The 18,997-nt window shown below is 49.0% G+C and overlaps 1 protein-coding gene across 4 annotated transcripts in view; it reads left to right on the top strand.

Moving 5' to 3' along the window:
• The window catches only part of ehbp1 (EH domain binding protein 1), a 131,026-nt gene that overhangs the window by 65,289 nt on the left and 46,740 nt on the right, over positions 1-18,997 (top strand). For all 4 annotated transcript variants that reach the window (XM_036546482.1, XM_036546481.1, XM_036546479.1 and 1 more), the window contains 5 exons: positions 4,552-4,730; positions 5,972-6,020; positions 10,023-10,937; positions 11,205-11,246; positions 11,860-12,006. In XM_036546482.1, the coding sequence (XP_036402375.1) occupies positions 4,552-4,730; positions 5,972-6,020; positions 10,023-10,937; positions 11,205-11,246; positions 11,860-12,006 (1,332 nt within the window). The remainder of the gene's footprint in view (positions 1-4,551; positions 4,731-5,971; positions 6,021-10,022; positions 10,938-11,204; positions 11,247-11,859; positions 12,007-18,997) is intronic.

Raw genomic sequence — 18,997 nt, 5'->3', positions numbered from 1 at the left:
GCCGCTGTGGAGTCAGTGTCGGGTCGGTGCCGCTGCGGGGGCGGTGCCGCTGTGGAGTCAGTGTCGGGTCGGTGCCGCTGCGGGGGCGGTGTCGGGTCGGTGCCGCTGTCCTCCCCACAGCAGCTGGCTGGATGATCTGCCCACCAGCTGAGCCCACATACCTGAGCCAGTCTCATATCTGTTTGTGTGATCGTTAATGAATGTGTGTGATGGTTTTATTGTGTGTCTATGTGTGTTTGTTTGGGAGTGTGTACAGCTGTGTGAGTGGTTGTATATGCAATATGGGGGCGACAGTGGCTCAGGAGGTAGAGCAGTCGACTGGGGATTGGAAGGTCCCTGGTTTGAATCTGGCTCATCCTGGCAGAGTGTCGAAGTGTCCTTGAGCAAGACACTGAACCCCCAACAGCTCCCAGTGGCCAGTTGGTAAGCCTATATAGCAGCCTCTGCCACTGGTAGGTAGATGTGAGGCATATAACTGTAAAGTGCTTTGAGTACTCAAATGAGTAGAAAAGCGCTATATAAATGCAGTCCATTTACCATTTACTTGTGTGTGTGGTATGTGAGTATGTGTGTGTGGTATGTGAGTATGTGTGTGGTATGTGAGTATGTGTGTGTGGTATGTGAGTATGTGTGTGTGATATGTGAGTATGTGTGTGTGGTATGTGAGTATGTGTGTGTATGAGTGTATGTATGTGCACATGCTCTGGGCCACAGTGACCCAGGGGCTTCTCTTCATGCAGGATGTGTGTTGTTGACACCAGGTCTTCCTGAATAATGAATCCTCTTGGATCATGCCATTTTCGGCCAGTCTTGGCATTCTGTATGTAATTGTCATTTTGTTCTGTGACTCCGATAATAATGGATATCCTGGTATTTGAATGTGTAATGTTTGTGGGTAGTGTCAGGGGTCTGCTAATCCTGCCTCGAAGCAGAATGACATGCAGGTGTTATTTTTCTCCTCCTGTAGGCTATACACCAAATCATTTGATAAGTAAACATTTGTGCCGTATGAAATTACTCGGGATGTTCATATTCAAGGCAGTGTGGGTCATATTGAGCCAAACTGCATCTCTCTTCAGGACTACACTGAAATGCTTCACATCGTAATACTAATTATAATCAGGGAAAAAAACACATTTATGCTAATAATTGAACCAAAGGCTATTTCAGAAGATTGTTCGTAATGATTGGGTTTATATTCAGAATGTGGTGTAGGAAAGATCGGCTCATTCATTCCCGATAGAGGCAGATGTCCTTTGCAAAGCAGAAGCCTTGCTGCAGAAAGGGTTAAACTTTTGTGGCTTTTTTTCCATCTCTCTCTCAAGTGCCCATGCAGCCAGCAAATGCTGACAAGTCAAGGTTGCCTAAAGTGCATTTGCAGTTGAAAGTGTGTTGTGTTCTAATTGCTTTAATAGCACCTGCCCGGTAATCCCAGGTAATTATTTAACTAAAATTAGACAGCTACTTTACAGATCACTTGAAAGAAAAGACTGCCTAAGGTCGGCTGTGTCCTGTCAGAGCAGGAGGAGGATGTGGCAGGAATTCTGTGTTGCTGTTCGCTGCTTTGTGTTGTGTTGTGCTGCTGTTTCTAGGTGCTCCTGTTATGTTCTGTGTTCTGTTCCTCGGCCTGTGTTCTGTTCCTCGGCCTGTGTTCTGTTCCTCGGCCTGTGTTCTGTTCCTCGGTCTGTGTTCTGTTCCTCGGCCTGTGTTCTGTCCTGCACTCTGTGTTCTGTTCCTCGGCCTGTGTTCTGTTCCTCGGTCTGTGTTCTGTGCTCTGTGTTCTGTTCCTCGGCCTGTGTTCTGTTCCTCGGCCTGTGCTCTGTTCTGCTGCTGTTGTACTCTCTTCTTTCCTGTGCTGCTTGTCGTGGCATTGCAGTTCTCTGTGGTGTTCCGTGTGGCGCTGCACTGTGCCGCACTGTGCCGTGTCTGGAGAGCGAGAGGCGGCTCTCCCTCCCTCCGACTCCAGCAGACTGTATTTCATCAGCGAATCGCAGGGCTGCTCCTTTATTGGATTTGGGGCCCTTCAATAGAAAGAATGAATTTAACATAATTTAATAGTAAAATCAAAGCCTCGGCCCAGTGAACCATAAACACTACTTTGATGAGGTCATCTTCTCAAGATGAACAATATCGACCTTCATAGAGACATCAGGTATTTAGAACAAGCAAAATAAAATGAGTAAAAAAAAAAAACTAAAACTAGATATGAAAGTGGAGGAGTAAGAGTAGGAATGTCTTTGCTTAATATGTGTTTTTTTATATTGAATACTAAAATATATTGAATATTATATTGAATATTGAAATATTTCGATTCGTTTGGTCATTGAAATGATGCCATTTTGCATGTATTTTACAAATGTACCAGTTTTCTTTGCATATTAAAATAGGATCCTGGTTTGGCTGAGGTGGGGAAGCTCCACATGTCAGCTGTGCCGAGTGTTTGTTCTGAAGATGGGACAGATTGAGGTCCTTTCTGAAGGAGTGGCAAAAGTCAAGTGTGTCACCCCCAGGTGGGGCCTGCCCCTCCCTCCCCCTGAAACAGCCTGGAGATGAGGCCCGTTTAAAGATCCTGGGGTGTCACTCAAAGTGCACTTTGGCGTCTTTGATGAGCCGCGCCCTGTACACAGCATAGCCAATCCTGAGCCTCTTAATGTTTATTTACGTTCAAACTGCCAGTGTCACCTGAGGGAGCTGGCCTTTGAGGTTTCTGCTAATTTGGGAAGACTACATTTTCTTTGGGTTCTGAGCGGCCGACGCTGCCACGCTCTTCTGGTGACACTCTCAGAGAGCGGAGGTTTTGAGCTGGGGGAAGCCAGGCCCCTCTCAGGCCTGCTGCCTGTCTCCATACACGCCCTCTCTCTCTGAGGTGGGACTGACAGGGTAAGGTTCAGGAAGGTTTTTTGGCTCTTGATCCTGGGCTCCCCCCAGGGAGGCTGAGCTTTTGTGTGAGCGGTGAGGACAGTCGGCCTGCCCTTCCTCCTCCAGCCTGCTTCAGGCCTGTTGACTCTTCCTCCTGGGCTTCACTCATCGTCCTGTCATCTCTCTCGGCTGTTCCCTTTACTCCCGCCCTCCCCCCGCGGGTTTCCTGTGTCTCTCAGCCTGTTTGTTTATCCTGAACACACTCTGTAATTAGCCTCTGATCCTCAGAGCAGTGACTGCCGTTGGCAGTGACCCTCTCTCTCTCCCCCCTGTTACTTTTGTTTCCCTTGTGGTAATGACCTGAGCTGACCAAAGGGGGGCGTTGTTAGGCTGCTGGAAATACATTTCCTGTCCAGCTGATCTTTTGGGCTCTTCATTAGAGCAGCTGTAAGATTAACCCCTTCCTCTGCTGTAGATGGAGGGAGATAGCAGCCCAGTGCAATTCAGTTACTGACAGTCGTAAGTGTTAATTAGTGTAATTACCTTTTATTTAACTTTGATTCTATTTGGACGGTTCTCGGCTGGTGCGTGTCAGTTTCTGCAGCGTGTGTAAGGGCTGTGGGTGTGTGGCTGTGTGTAAATATTTTTAAACGCAGATTAAATGTAGAGCTCGGCCTGCTCTCACCTGTGCGGGAATAATACGATTACACCGCTGAACCTGCGGTCCCAGCGAAAACCCAGCGCGTGCACGCACTCTCGGCTGTCCGGACTTAAAAGCTCATTTCTGAGATGTTTCACATTCTCTAAAGCCGCGCTTGATAAGACTTCAAAGACTGATGTAATTAGTAATGTGTGCCTTATTCACGGTGAAACAGTGCTTTTAGCAGGACCCCTCATTACGAAGGGCATGTATTCTCTGCTCCTATGAGCCCTCTATTAAATATCAAATGTGCCTGTTAAATGTATCAGGGTGGTCCTTACTCTCTGCAGATAAAAATGTATTCATTTACTGCATGTGTGTAGGAATTAGTTGGTGTGTTATATGTATAGTTTTCATTTTATTAGGTTAATAATTTTTTTGTCAGAAATGGAGAATGTTGAAACAGCAGCATTCTACGTGCCTGTTCAAGTTCACTGTGGTGCATGAACATGAATCCTGTAGATGTTAAACACGCCATAATAACTCCACTGATCTCGCCTTTTATGCCTTGAAGAAGGACGTGCAAAGTGAGATATATATTGTTGCGGTTGTTGATGAGTGGAATGGAGAGTAGGAGAGTGACCTCAGAGCTGAAAGAGCAGCGCGGGGGGGCGAATCGTTTGAGGATCCTGTTCGGGACGGGCGTGGAGCCCAGCTCAGGCAGACGCCTTCCGCCTGTGCAGATCCCAGCCTGTCCTGACCCCGTACCCCCACAGGCCATTTTCCAGCCCCCTCGCCCATATACCCCGCCGTGCACCCCCACACTCCCCCGGGACAGCCTGACAAGAGCCCCAACAAAGCTTTTTCAGAAGCTTTTTTTTTAAATAAAATAAAATAAAAAAAAACTCAAATGATGTTCATTTCTCTCACCTGATTGACGTCCTCCTGCACAGGTGGATTGCAGGACTCTGTTGAATTTATCCTTGTTTTGGCTAATGTATCCCTCTGTCGTTCTCGCCCTCTCCCTCTCTCTCCCTCTACCCCCCCTGCAGCCGAGCCCCATCCCGAGCCCGGTGCTGGGGGGGAAGCCCAATGCCAGTCAGTCCCTGCTGGCCTGGTGCCGGGAGGTGACCAAGAACTATCGCGGGGTGAAGATCACCAACTTCACCACGTCCTGGAGGAACGGGCTGGCTTTCTGCGCCCTGCTGCATCACTTCAGACCCAACTTAATGTGAGTGTGAGAGAGGGAGAGTCGCTCCAACACGCGCGTGCAGTCACACACACTCTCACACACTCTCACACACTCTCACACACTCTCACACACTCTCACACACTCACACACACACACACACACACACACACACACACACACACACACACTCTCTCTCGCACAGACACATGCACACAGACACACATACACAAACACACACACTAACTTCTTACAAAAGGCAATAACATAGTACTGTTTTTCTTGAAACCTCAGTAACTGATACCAAATGGGCCATGTCTGTACAGTTTTCCTAATTTGAGTCCTTTTGGTTGTACATTTGTCATTTCGGCTACATGCTGGTAATTTTAGCTCTGCAGAGATTCTAACCATCAAGACTCTGAGATAATGTTACTCTGACATTTTCAGGCTAAATACCATGGTAATGAACTCCAATACTTGTAATTATTATGAGTAGGATGTGTAGGAATGTAGGGTGAATGCCAAATGAGTTCTGACGAAAACACTCTTAATGAATTTGAGAAGGAAATTTCAAAATACCAGCACTGCCAATAGCTTGACTAGTCTGACCTCATATTTCTGCGTAACTGACAACGTTGTTAGATTGTATAGATTATTATTACTCATGGCATGAAAAGACTTTCTAAACTGCCTTGCCGACAGGATTATTACAACAGCACCTTAGCTAGAGTCATTTTTGGTTGTTTTTTTTTTTTTCATTTAGTTTTTTTTTTTTTTTTTTTTTACAATACAGCGATCTCTGTTCACTTTGGAATTTGGGTCTTAAAAAGAAGGCTTTTTTGTTAAATTGATTTGTTTTTCTTTCTTTTTTTTAACTTTTACTAATCACATACAAATAGCTGTCTATAGGAAGATTTGAAAACCGTGCCTTTGCTGAAATAGGCCTTTGTACACTGAAAACAAGGGCTCACTGCATGGTAAATTTGATTCCAAAGGCAGGCCCCTGATGCACGCCTATTAACTTCACTGTTTAGATAGAAAACCTCCAGGCCAGAAAAAGAGAGGAACAAGGGGAAATAAGAATTAACCACAAGTCCCCTGTGATCAGTGGTTAGCTGGTATTTGTTAGCTTCCCTCTCTGTGAGGTTTTGTTGTTCACACGGCTGTGAAATCAGCATGTTATAATATAATGCCATTAAATATGACGTTTAAATATTCATTTTTTTATAGTCTGTCTTTTCTTTTAAAATCTGGTGATTCACACTGTTCTGCTTCTTCCTCAGAGACTACAAGTCCCTCAATCCTCAGGATATCAAAGAAAATAATAAGAAGGTAAGGACCCCCTACATGTACTTGGCCCCACCACCACCACACCCACGTGAATGCTTGCTTGCTTGTTTGAGGTGGTGTTCTCCGGTGTTCTCCCCTGGAAGTGCACAGGTTGTGTAGTCTCTGCCCCCCCCCCCCCACAGGGTTTGGTAAGAGTCGCTCGTAGAAGGTGGCTTCTTCCCTCTGTCTCTCAGACGCTAACACTGCTTTCTTCTGCTCTCATGTCTCGCCGGGGGGAAAAAAAGCGAAAGTCACCTGGGAATGCTTAGATAGCATCATAACTCAAACCCTGCTGCGAATATACTAAACTGCTTCTGTTAGGGTGGAGAGAGCTGGAGGGAGGGAGGGAGAGGGAGAGGGAAAGCGTTTTCACAGGGTGCTTGGAACATTTGCTTCTCCTCTTCATGACATGAAAAGCTGGTTATGTGAGGTTTGTGGTGCTGGTCCAGGATCGCTGTAATCCAGTTTAGAGCTAAACATCTGCGTTTAAAGCGTTTCTGGCTGCTCTTCTTTGCGCGGCATCTCCCCCCCCCCTCCACCCCCGTCTCCTCGGTTCCCCCCATTGAGGAATTTTCTGCGAAATGTGCAAGACGAATAGGCTTTGTGCAGGAGATCTGACTGAGAGGGAAAAGCAGGTATCACTCTCAGCCCCAAAGCCCTGCCAATCTGAATAAACGGCAAGGTTATAATGCAGACAGAGATTAGCGAACGTGTGTGTGTGTGTGTGTGCCTGTGCGCGCGTGTGTGTGTGTGCGTGTGCCCATGTATGTGTGTGTGTGCGTGTGTACGCATGTGCTTGGGCACCAGGTCTCTGTGCTTAGCTGTGCCATGTTTTGTGTATGGTTTATAAACCTGTGTGGGTGTGTGCATGTGTTTTAACTGGTTTGGAAGCCTTCTGCCTCCCAGTGTTAAGAGGCGTATGCACAGGGGCGCAACTCTTAACAAGCCCCGAAAAAGGCACCAGCTGCCAATAATGCAAAGCTGTGTTTTTAAAACCCCCTCTCTCTTTGCCCTTTGTGTCAAATCTGAAGTGTATCACTCACTGCCCCCCCCCTACACACACACACACACACACCCTTGGTGAACGGCCCATATTGTTTATTGTCTGCCCCCCCTCCCACCCCCCACCCCAGTCGCCAGGCCTTTCATGGCTGTGCCTGCCCCCACTCCGGGTTGACAGCTACATTGAGCCCTCGCCCCGCTTCCTGCAGGTTGATTTCCGGCTCTCACACGGCTGATAACCCCCGCTGCCCCTGTTTGGAATGAATGCCGCCTGGATAACAATGGACGCGCCGCCGGGCCATGCAGACGCAGACCCCGGTTCCACGTTTCCGCGTTCCCTCTCTCCTCTCCAATTAATACAGCCGCATGCGCCGGAGTGTCGGGGTGCTGCTGCCGGCTGGCGGGCGGAGGGGCAGCTCAGAGCCAGAGTCACAGCTGACCGCGGCAGGGACGGCGAGGGTTAAGAGCCTGTCCCTCTGGAACAGGCAGTGGAACAGCCTGCGTTTGTCCTGCTGCCAGCCAGCCAGCCAGGCGCACTCAGTGCTCACATAATCTACCCTTTCGGAAGGAATCATTTCCTCCTATCCCAGGATCAACTGAATTATTGTAGGGCTAACCAGTCGATATGCAGGGGAAGGGGGAAATGTTGGGGAAACATTTCTAAGAGATTCTTGTGAATATCTTGGGGTTTGGCAGTTTATGTCTGCTAAAGTAAAAGATGACTGTGTTTGTGTGTGTGAGACTTTGATTTCTATGTATATGTGTGTGTGTGTGTGTGTGTGTGTGTGTGTGAGAGTGTGCACGCATGTATGTAACAGAAGAAGAGAAAGGACAATTATTTCCCAGGATATTTGATCCGGGTGAATGTGGTGCTGTATGGCATAACCAGGAAGCATCGAGGCTTTGGCCTGTGGCTCTCCTGGTGAATGACAGCTGCTGATGCCTGTCAGTCACTCCTGAAGGGGCTCTTTTCAGAGCAGGCCGAGTCAGTTACAAAACAATGCACTTTTCAGCCCACTCGCAGGGAGAGGAAAAAGACTGGAGTTCGGAGTGAAGAGGAGATTTACCAGGAATGCTTTAATGCAGAAGCAGGTTGCGATGTCAGGTCACATCGAAACGACTGTGAAAAACTTAAAAAACAGCAGTTATACATGTCAAGTAGCATTTTTACATGAAATGATGGCCTTTACAGTGTGATGGAAGAAAAGAAGTGGCTGGTGTCAGGCCCTCAAATGTGAACAGTAACCGAAATTAAAAAGAGGAGCTCCCAAAAGCCTTATTCTTCCCCGGCTTTGTCTCGGGCCTCCATTGAGACGGAGCTTGTCGCTCTCTCCTGGGGAGAATGCCTCTGGTGAGAAGGGAACAATAAAAACACACTTTGCTCCCCTGAATAAGTGTTAGAAACCCAATCAGGGCCCGGTGCGGGAGGGGGCGTGGGGGGGGGAATGTGCCGGCGGAGGGGCGGACTGCGCTGCTTTCTGTTCAGCACTGCCGTGCTCGCACAGCATTTCACCCCGTCTGAAGGGCTGAGTCGCGCTACCCATTGTTCCCGCCCTGAAAGCCAAGCCAAAGAAAGAAAGAAAAGGGGGGGGGGGAGTTGTAATTAATTGTAAATTGAGAAACGGCTTACTTCGCCCACAAAAAAAAAGGGAAAACTTGATAAACCCGCCAATCCAACATGTCAAGCCCCTGAGACAATGGCTGTGGTGCTCGTCAACAGGTTGTAATTACCGGCGGCGTTACCTGGCCGCAGATACGAGCTGCGATATCAGGGAGGAGGCTCTCTATCAAGGGACAGGAGGGGAGCTAAACTTGCTTTTTTGTCATTGAGATAATGGACACTGCCCCCCCCCCCCCCCCCCCCCATTCCTTTCCTTTTTTTTCTTAACTCGTCTATCAGGTGATCTGGGATTGAGTTTTGTTTCTTGATTATCTGCCTGTATTTTTTTTTCAGAGCAAATCACAGCAATTACACGGGGAGGAGAAAAGGGAAGGCTGATGGGGAGAGATAAGGGCCAGGCCGGATTAGTTTGCTGTTTCTTTATATCTCACTTTCTTATCTGGGAGAACCATCCTTGACGTTCCCTGTCACTGTAGACTCGTCCCAGCGAGCGCTGATTGTCCTGTTCCAAATCTAGTCAGACCTGAGCAGGCGCCCCCCCCTTTGGCTGGGATGGAGTTGTACCTGCCCGCAGGGGGTGGACCTGGCTCCACAAACGCCGAAACGCTGTCTTGCTTCAGCGGTTCTCGCACAAACACGCGGAACGTTTGGGGACTGCTGCTTTGCCAGGCCTGTGTTCCAGCAGAGGAGGGCTGGGGTAGCTGACCAGCCCTCTGATCAGCCTTTGGTGTTTGCAGGCGTTGGATGCGTCCTGTTTTTTGCTCGGTCTGGCTGCTGGTTCTCCTCTCAGCCGTGAAAATCAGACCTTGCATTGGTCTTTTCACGAGTATATATTTTTGTCATTTTGTCATGCTGCCACAAGTTGGCCATATGAGTGCTGTATTGAAAAATATTCAAAAAGTCACCATTTTCATGGAAAATATTCAGTAAATATTTATATTGTCTGCTTTTTCCTAACCTCTTTGCTCAATATAGTCATTTTATCCAAAGTTTTTAGTAAAAAAAAAAAAACCTCAATATTTAAATTTGCAGTGCATGCTGGGAAGATGAGGGAAAAGCTTCTTTTAGAAACTCGAGATGAGAAGGAGAATCAGGAAAATGGATGCAAGTGCACTTCAGACAGTTGAAGAGCTTCTTGTTTTGACAAGGCACAGCATTTAACACTGTAACTGTCAGGTATTTCATGTTGTATTTTATGGTTGCAACTTCCTTTTATCAAACTGACACCATCATGGTTTGCAGGGTTTTTTCCCCCCCTTGGTTAATCTCGCTGCACGTTTTCTGACGGCTCTCTTTGGTGTATGTGCATTTAGCTGAATACCTCATCACGCACAATTGTGTTCATAGGCATTTGTTCCGTGTTCGTTGCTTTTTCGTTGAAGGCGTACGATGGGTTTGCCAATCTGGGTATCTCGAGGCTGCTGGAACCTTCCGACATGGTGCTGCTGGCCATCCCGGATAAGCTGACGGTCATGACGTACCTGTACCAGATCCGGGCCCACTTCAGTGGCGAGGAGCTCAACGTGGTGCAAATCGAAGCCAACAGCAGCCGCAGCACCTACAAAGTGGGCGACTTCGAGACCGACACCAACAGCTCCATCGACCAGGACAAGTTCTACGCCGAACTCAACGACGTCCGCCGAGAGACGGAGGCCAGCCCCGCCGGCCCCCCCACCGCTGCTAACGGAGCGAGCCAGCCAGGAGCCGGGCTGTGCCAGGGGGAGGAGGGGGCGGTGTTCGCCAGCAGCGCCGCGTCTGTGTCTGCCGCGCCCCCTATAGGCGAGCCCAGCGGAGACCGGCCACCATCCCTCCCCGCTCTCGTCTCTGCCCCCACCCACGGGTCACCCCCGCCCTCCTTGTCCACGACCTCTGAACCCGACCCAAAAGCCCGACCCGCGCCAAGGTCTTTGCCCGGTACCAGGGAGCGTGATTCCCCCGACAGGCCGGTCCCGGGTCAAAGGAGGCTGCTGAAAGTGGACGTTCAGGACCTGAGTGATCTGCAGGTGACGGCCGAGGAGGACAGGGGGGAGCGGGTGGGGGCAGCCCCCCCGTGGCGCGTCGGGGAGGGGGAGCGGACCAAAGAGAGGGCCGTGGAGTCTGACGGCCAGGGCCCGGGCCCGGCCCCGCCCACACACAGGGCGGGAACCTCCCCTCCTCACAAACTGGGCTTCTCCTACAACAGAGACGCCGACCTCATCAAGAAGAAGAGGGCCAGCATGCGGCAGGCTGAGTCTGACACCACCGCTGACACCAGTGTCCCCAACAACCACACAGGCATACCCTCCAAGCTCAAGCAGGTAACGGCAGTGGTGCACTTTAATGGTGTGAAAACTCACCTTTTGCAGTAACAAATCAGTGACTGTATTTATAAGTTTGGTTACTGCGGAACAGAGAAAGTTAACCTGTGGTAAATTGATTGTAGAATATGCTGTAGTTCAAGAAGATAAATGCCAACCTGTTATTGGCGTTATTGGCCTGTTATTATAAGTATTGGACCGCAGCAGAAAGGTTCCTCTGATCTGCACCCAAACCCACATTCTTTATTTTCTCTCTGTCTTTCTCAGGAGGAAACACCTGCTCTGCTGTGTAATTCCACAGACGAGAAGGTGAGAGCCGTGTGTGGATGCTCAGGTCTTCCAAAGAGCATATACAACAGCTCCTCTCTAACCATAACATTCAACATTAATAGTGTAAAACTATTTGAGAAGCAGTAAAATCCATTTCAGGATGCATTGATGCGCTTGACCAATTTTGCTGGTTAGGACTCATTGCACAAGCCTCATTACAAATCCGTGACCCCACAGGAGGCATGGACAGCCCTGCGTGCTGCTTCCACAACCATGTTTGCTTGTGCCTATGTGATTTACACTCTAAACTCTTCACTGATGCTGTATTAGTGCCAGCAGCTGAATGACCACATCCATGAAGAATCTTTTCTCACTTTTCCCCAATGTTGTACAGAAGAAAGGGCTTTAGTCTATTTTTGAGCACATTTTTCTGTGAATGTAACCTTAGGAGTCATACTGAGTTGTTCAGTGATACTGCAGGCAACCCAGTTTGTAGCAGGACTTTATGATATGGCTGTGTGTCCATGCTGTGTGAACATATTTAGAATATGTGGCTTAAAAAGGCCGCCTTCTTCACACCGTCCCCCTGTTGTTTGTGGCCGAGTGGTGCTGCTGTCAGACGCTCCAGCTTGTCCTGTCCCTGCCCCCGCAGAAGGTGCAGTCTCGGCAGGAGGAGCTGAAGGAAAGAGCCAGGCTTCTGCTGGAGCAGGCCCGACGAGACGCCGCCCAGAAGGCGGGGAGCAAACACACAGCCAACGCCCAGGCCGCCGCCCTGCCCCGCCCCCCACACATCACTGACGTAAGAGCAACACAAGGCCCAGTGTGAAGGGCTGGGGGGGTGTGTTTGTGTGTGTGTGTATGGGTCGTCCTTAAGTTTTTTCCCCAGTTTTCATCTCGAGGGTCTGTTTTATTGATGTAGAGCTGCTTCCTCTTCCCTGGCCCCTCCTCTCCTTCGCTCACAGAGCCAGAGAACCGGCCCCAAATGTGGGGCCCGCCCACTGAGTTTCCTTTCTGAAGGGCAAATTAAATGAGCAGAGAGAGAGAGAGAGAGACAGAGAGAGCGAGCGCTTTCCCTCCACGCATAATCTGCAAATCTGCAGTCACACTTAATGTGAACCACGCTGCACACGCCCGTAATTAGAGTGATTACTCTAATGTGCCATTAACTGTCATTCGTTCTGCAATGGCATCCCTAACTCAGGCCAGCGTGAGAGAGGAGGGGAGTGTGGAGGAGTCCCGTCAGGCCAGCGTTAGAGAGGAGGAGTATGGAGGAGTCCCGTCAGGCCAGCGTTAGAGAGGAGGGGAGTGTGGAGGAGTCCCGTCAGGCCAGCGTTAGAGAGGAGGAGTGTGGAGGAGTCCTGTTAGGCCAGCGTTAGAGAGGAGGGGAGTGTGGAGGAGTCCCGTCAGGCCAGCGTTAGAGAGGAGGAGTGTGGAGGAGTCCTGTTAGGCCAGCGTGAGAGAGGAGGGGAGTGTGGAGGAGTCCCGTCAGGCCAGCATTAGAGAGGAGGAGTGTGGAGGAGTCCCGTCAGGCCAGCGTTAGAGAGGAGGGGAGTGTGGTGGAGTCCCGTCAGGCCAGCGTTGGAGAGGAGGAAGGGAATGTGGAGGAGGACTGTTGGGTTTAAGCACTGCAGAGCAGGAGTGTTAAAGCCGGAAGACCCACTTACGCACCCGCTGACCTATGTGTGTGTTGACTGAGTGTGCATGTGTGAGTGACTGTGAGTGTGTGTGTGTGTGTGTGTGTGTGTGTGTGTGTGTGTGTGTGTGTGTGTGTCTGCAGTCTGTGACCACAGCGTTGTGACTGTTCTGCTCCACTCTGCTGTCTGCACCCTCTGCTCCGTTTGAGAACGCCTTAAATGGACACAGAGGGAGAGAGAGGAAGAGACAGAGGGGGAGAGGAAGAGGGAGAGAGGAGGAGTGAGGGGGAGAGAAAGAGGGAGAGAGACAAGGAGGGAGGGCGCCTTCCTGCCCCTGTGAGAGAGGCGTGGGCTGGGCTGGGTGCTCTCCGACCCCCCGTTTCAGGATTTCAATTACGCCCCTGTGCCGCGGTAGTTTGAAAAGCCGTTCGGAGCGCGGTTTCTGAACACACATTTACAGGCTGACTCTCCTTTCATTCTCGCTCTCCCCTGTCTGCCTCTCCACTGCCACAAAGACTCAATTGTGGACCGTCCGTTTGGCGGGTTTCAAAAGGCGGCGTTATTAACATCTTTTTCGGGGGCCTTTTCAGGATGTGCGGCTGGCCCCGATAGTGTCAAACGCTTCTGAATAAAGAGGCGGAAATATTAAGTTGACTGTTAGTTGTACCCTTAGAGACCGGTATTATTTCTCTCTCTCTCTCTCTTTCTCCCTCTGCTTCTCTGACAGCGTAGGCTATGAACAAATTGTCCCAATCCTGTTTCATTGCGTTTCAATCCGATAGTGAAGCTTTTCACCCTGCATTCACACTGAAACCAAAGCCGGCAGCAGGATCCGTAGCAGAAAATATGAATATGGTTGGCTGAACACGTATATAGAGGGCTTCTAATGCCTGAAGTTACAGGGATGGTCAAATCCAAATACAGTTTCCGGCATTTTTACAATTGTGTTTTAAAATAAAAAAAAAAATCTAAAACATACCAGCCTTGGCACTGAGTATCATGACAAGGGATTTCAGAGGAGAAATGAATACCTTTCGGTAATGAAATATCTCAAAAGCAGCAGCTTTGCACTAGCATGCGCAGTGCGAATTTTAAAAGGAAGCGAGATGCCCTTGAATTTATTCTTTTGAATGCAAGCCTACGGAATACCATTTCAGCGTAATCTGAAGTAAATGACGACCTCCAAAACGCTTCTCTTTAAAAGCTTCAGAAGAGAAGTAAAATTAGGAATTTAGCCACAGAGGGAAATTTTTGAAAGGTTTTTTTTTTTATTTTTATTTTATTTAAAGTCCTCTGAGGTTCCCTGTTGTAGGGGGACACGGCCTTCACTCCAGGAGGGAAGGTCTGTGCCTCTTTCTAAATTGCGCCAGTTCTGTCGCATGCAAGAACATTTGGTTGCCAAGGACGACTCCCTAATGAGGCGGCAGTGCGTTAGCGCGGGGGAATATTGAATTGTTTCAGTTTTAATAGAAAACATTGATCAAAGGAATCCCCGCCTCTGTGGGCTGATAATTGTTAGCGATTTAGATTAGATTACTTGATGTCTTGTTTTGATTGCTGGGAGAGTCGCTGCCAGCACGTTATCGCTGGGGCGGCCTCTCTGAACGCCTCTCTCCCTCTAAGCAGCGACTTTGCGCTTTAGCATGCATAAGGAATATTTTAATTCAATTAAATCTGACTTCATTCTTCCTGGGCAGTCGTGGTAATGCGGAAGCCGTGAGGAGAGAGAGACCGCTCTCAGCTCGGAGCGGTGGAATCCGGGATGAGTTTAGGGACGGTTTCGAACCCGCTCCGAGGGGGGGGGCAATGTGGTCTTTCGAGGCTGGAAAGGACCATAAAAAGGCATTTTAAACCTGGGGGAGATGGTGCTGTTGGGATTGTTTTTTATTCCGCACTCGGGACACTGGGAAATAGAATTCCTGCGCAGCCCGACCGCTGCTCGCTGCTGGAGGATGCCGTGGCTCTGTGCTGGTGGGCTCCACGAGGCCATCGGTGCAAAGTTGTCCCTGGCGACGGAGGCCGGGCGTTGGCTGTCTGTGCGCCGGGTGCGTGTCCGTGTGCCGGGTGCGTCTCCATGCCCTGTTGTACCCGCCAGGCCCGCTCTGCGCCCTCCACGGCTCTCCGCCCGCCGCGGCTCTCCGCCCGCCGCGGCTCCACCCTTCCCGGGTCCCTCTCTCGTCTTCCCTCGCAGGCTCTGCGTTGGTGTCTGAGGCCTTTGATAGTGGCGCAACAGCATTAATTGTTTTGTACTTTTCTCTGGCCGCTTGTCCTAGGTGGGCTTCATAATCTATTAGGACTTTTAGCCAGATCCCTTGTAATGTCACACCCCCTGCTGCAAGCAAATTGGTAATTAATGAACAATCATAAAAAAAGCTGTTCCCTCAACCCCACCCCTCTCTGGGAGTGTTCTCTCTCTCTCTCTCTCTCTCTCTCTCTCTCTCTCTCTCTCTCTCTCTCAGCTGTAGAAATTCTCTTTCGCTCAGCGGCCTCCACGTCGAGTTTGAAGAAGTGGGATTTTTTTTTTTTTTTTTTAATCATAAAGACCTGAGCGAGTGAAAATTTTCCTCCAGATTTCCTCAACCATTAGCAGATCAGAACAGCAATTTCACAGAGCTGTGGCCAGGGTAATTATTGCAGGGAGGGCTGTGGAGAGAGGCAGAGGCGGGCCAGAGTGCCGCGGTTTCAGGTGAGCTTCCTTGTGTTCACTGGGACGTTATGATTACTTTAATTGGGCTGTGTTTGATTTTCACCGCCAAGCGCCCCCCCTTGCCCCCTCCCCCCCCAGTGGTGACTCCTCTGAGCTGTCTCTGACCCACGCTGTCAGGGAGGGGGACAGAACAAACCTTTGAACTTTCATTTCTACACCCCCCCCCCACCTTTTTTTTTTTTTAACTTTCACAAATTCTTGTTTTTGGTTCACAGGACACTAGAAATAGTTGTCAGTCCTCTAAGATTTGTTCCTTTTTTGTGGACATAATCTGATGTGGACATCAATGTAATGACTCTCCCCTGCAGAAGTATGTATGTAGTAACATTTCCATTTGCTGTCAGCGTGTGAGGTTTTTTAAAACCTTTTTTATTAAACCTCTAGAGATTTTAATCCAAAAGGGAACATGGACTGTCGGATAATAATGATAAAAAAAGAAAAGCTATTTGGTATCAATCACCATAACTTGCATGGCTGAAATTGAGATTTAGAGAGGCCAATTAGAGCTGCAGACTGCCCAGCTTACTCACCGGTTTGGTTCGGCACAAGCAGATAGTTGTAGGCCACCATTATCTCATTTCCTCTTGAAAGGCAGTGAAGCATTTTTAAATATGCATCTGAATTTTAAAAGGATAATATTGTCACTTTCCTGCTCTGTCTTAAACGCCTACAACTGCCCCCTCTGCACATACACACACACACACACACACACACACACACACACACACCCCACATCCTTTTTCTCAGCGCTCTGACTCAGTATAGTTTTTGAGCCAGTGTTTTTTTTTTGGTCACTGCTGTTTTTTTTTTTCTTTTCTTTTTTTTTTTTTTTTTTTGGAATCTGCCTTAATGAAACCGAATAGTTCGCTGGGAGTTTGGGCCTGGGCGTCAGGGTGTTTCATGCAGCCTTGTCAGTTGATGTCCATGAATTGGCTTGAACTGAGATCAAAGGCTTTCTGGAAACTGGGAATCTGTGAGAGAGACAGCTCCCTCAATTGCACCACAAGGGCTGATCAAGCCATCAGGGCCAAGCCAAGCAAGCGTCCTCCCGCTTCCCCCCAGACTGAGAGAGGGGAGAGCCCTGCCAGAGCAGAGCGCTCTCCCCTCTGCACCGCTCTTTCTGAGCACACACAGCCAGGCTGTGTGCGCTACACGGTTATATTAGGACATAAATGCAGCTCTGAGTGCCCAAACCACCACTTAGCGTCAGATGCTCAGGTCTGTTTAACTTAACAAGGCAGGAAGGAAAGTGCTGGTAGTTTTTTTTGGCTTGTTTTTTTTTTTTTTCCCTTCAGAGAGAAACATGCACGCAGTGGTCTTCTCAGTTTGTGCATGTGCGAGCCAAAGCCCTGTGCAGTGTGACCAAAGCAATCCCAACGAGCTGTGGGTATTATGTACAGAGTACTGTCAGCGCTTTGCATTTATACAGAATTTTAATTACACGCAAATAATTAAGGCGTCACTGAATCCTTAAGATACAAACCCTAACTTATCGTGTCTTGCTTGCCTTGCTAGAATTCAGTTTCCATATATGGCACATCCTGTTTGAGTTGCTGTTACTGTAATTATCTTGCTCTGTAAAGGGCAAACACCTCCAGGTATGTGCGGAGGGAACAATCAGTATTGGTCTCTGAGTGTTAGACTCTTCCTCTAGTTCCGGTTCAGGGCTGTTTAACTACAGTACAGCTGTTTGCAGAGCACTTCTTGAAGGTGTGCTTCCAGTTCAGATGTGTGCTACCTTGACACATGGGTCAGTAAATTGCTGTTTATTTAAAACTCGTTTCTTTGTTTGCCTCTCTCCCTGCTTCGTCTCTGTCTGGCTTAAAGCTGTGAGGTGTGATTGCTGTAGGCGGTAGTTACACATTTATTTGTTCAGTGTTTGTTGTTTATTTGCAGTTTTCATTCAGAGCGCCACCCAGATTGGACAGGATGCTAAATGTCATCTCCAGGAAGGACACGGCTGGCCACAAGCCTACCTCCCCAACACACCATAATAACAAACCATGTTCCCCCTCCCCTTTTTTTAATTTCTCCTCTCCTCCCTGAAAATGGTTTTCTGAACTATTTTGACAAGCTTTTCTCGGCACTAAGGGCAGACACTGTAGCCTTCAAGCCATTTCTCGCTATCGGTTTCATTATCACCAGCCTCTGAGTTTCCAGTATCATCAGCACGCACATGCAGAATCATAATTATGCCATGTACAAGTTCTTTGATAACATGTACAGTTTTCTTCTTAATTCTTTATCAAATGCATTGATCGTGGCGCGTGTGCATTGATCCAGGTCGGCCATCTGGCAGGCAGTGATAAGCACTGTGGCATCTCTTCGTTCACTCTGTCATTCAGAGCGCCTCTGTTTGGCTGCAGGGGAACAGGGCGCCCGGATTAGCCCCTGTTCAGCTACTTACTTGCATTTTAAGTTGACACCCCTACAGCAGCTCAGACCACATTACAAACTGAAACACATACGCGCGACTTAGCGATGTGACACTCCTCAATAAGCTTACTCCACTAGCTACTCAACAATCTGTAATTGGATTTGTAGGAATAACGGCAAAAGAATTCCTGGAGAATTGCGAGGGACACAAGGTGAAGTTTTCTCATTACAGGGTAGGAGGCAGGGTAGAGATCAGAGGCCATTGTTATTTTTCCATTTAAAGAAGTGGAGGGGGAGAAAACAGGAGAAGAAAGGAGTGAGGGATGAAGAGAAGGAGGTGGAAAACCCTGCTGGATGTTTTCCAGGACATTTTTAAAAGACAGTTTAAAAAAAAAACCCTCTTCTCTCTTTTAAAATCAAAGCATTGCCAAGGCCAGATTTTAGTTTTGATCATTTTTGCCTCAGGTTTTAACATGATGTCTTAATGAGTCTTCCTTACACATGTCCCATGTGTAATTAAAGCCATGTAGTTTAATTCCATAGTATTACTGTTATTACGTATTAAACAGTTGTTTAAATCTTTATGACCTGATTTTGCCTTTTTAAAACTCAGCCTTCATGAGTGTGTGTGTTCAGTTGTCATTGCTCTGTTGATTGTCTGGGTTCCTCGCTGGGTTATTGTGGGAACACGTTGGGTAGCTTGTGCCTGTGTGTGCATGTGCGGGGGGGTTACACACAGTGGTTACTCAGTGTGTCGTGACAGACGTGTCTCCTCATGTGTGATTGGCTGCCGGGGTGGCTGATGCGGGGCCTGGGGCAGGGGCAGGGGCTGGCACCAGGCCGCAGCGTCAGGGCCACACGCATGGCCAGCCGAGCGTTCTCCGGGCTGGGCCTGAGGTGGAGGGCGGAGGGGCAGGGGGGCCCCAGCCCTCCCTCTGCCCGTAAAAGAGCAGCAGGGCCTGAGGGCGCTCTGAGGGCCGGCCCCCGGGCCCCGGGGCTCCGGGTGCGCTGACGGCTCCTCTCTCAGTGCTGCCCCCGGTGGCCAGGGCTGGCGCTGCAGAGACGCCATGCAG

The sequence above is a fragment of the Megalops cyprinoides genome, chromosome 15 (assembly GCF_013368585.1).
Source record: "Megalops cyprinoides isolate fMegCyp1 chromosome 15, fMegCyp1.pri, whole genome shotgun sequence".
Classification (NCBI taxonomy): domain Eukaryota; kingdom Metazoa; phylum Chordata; class Actinopteri; order Elopiformes; family Megalopidae; genus Megalops; species Megalops cyprinoides.
This window is presented reverse-complemented; position numbering and strand designations above follow the sequence as displayed.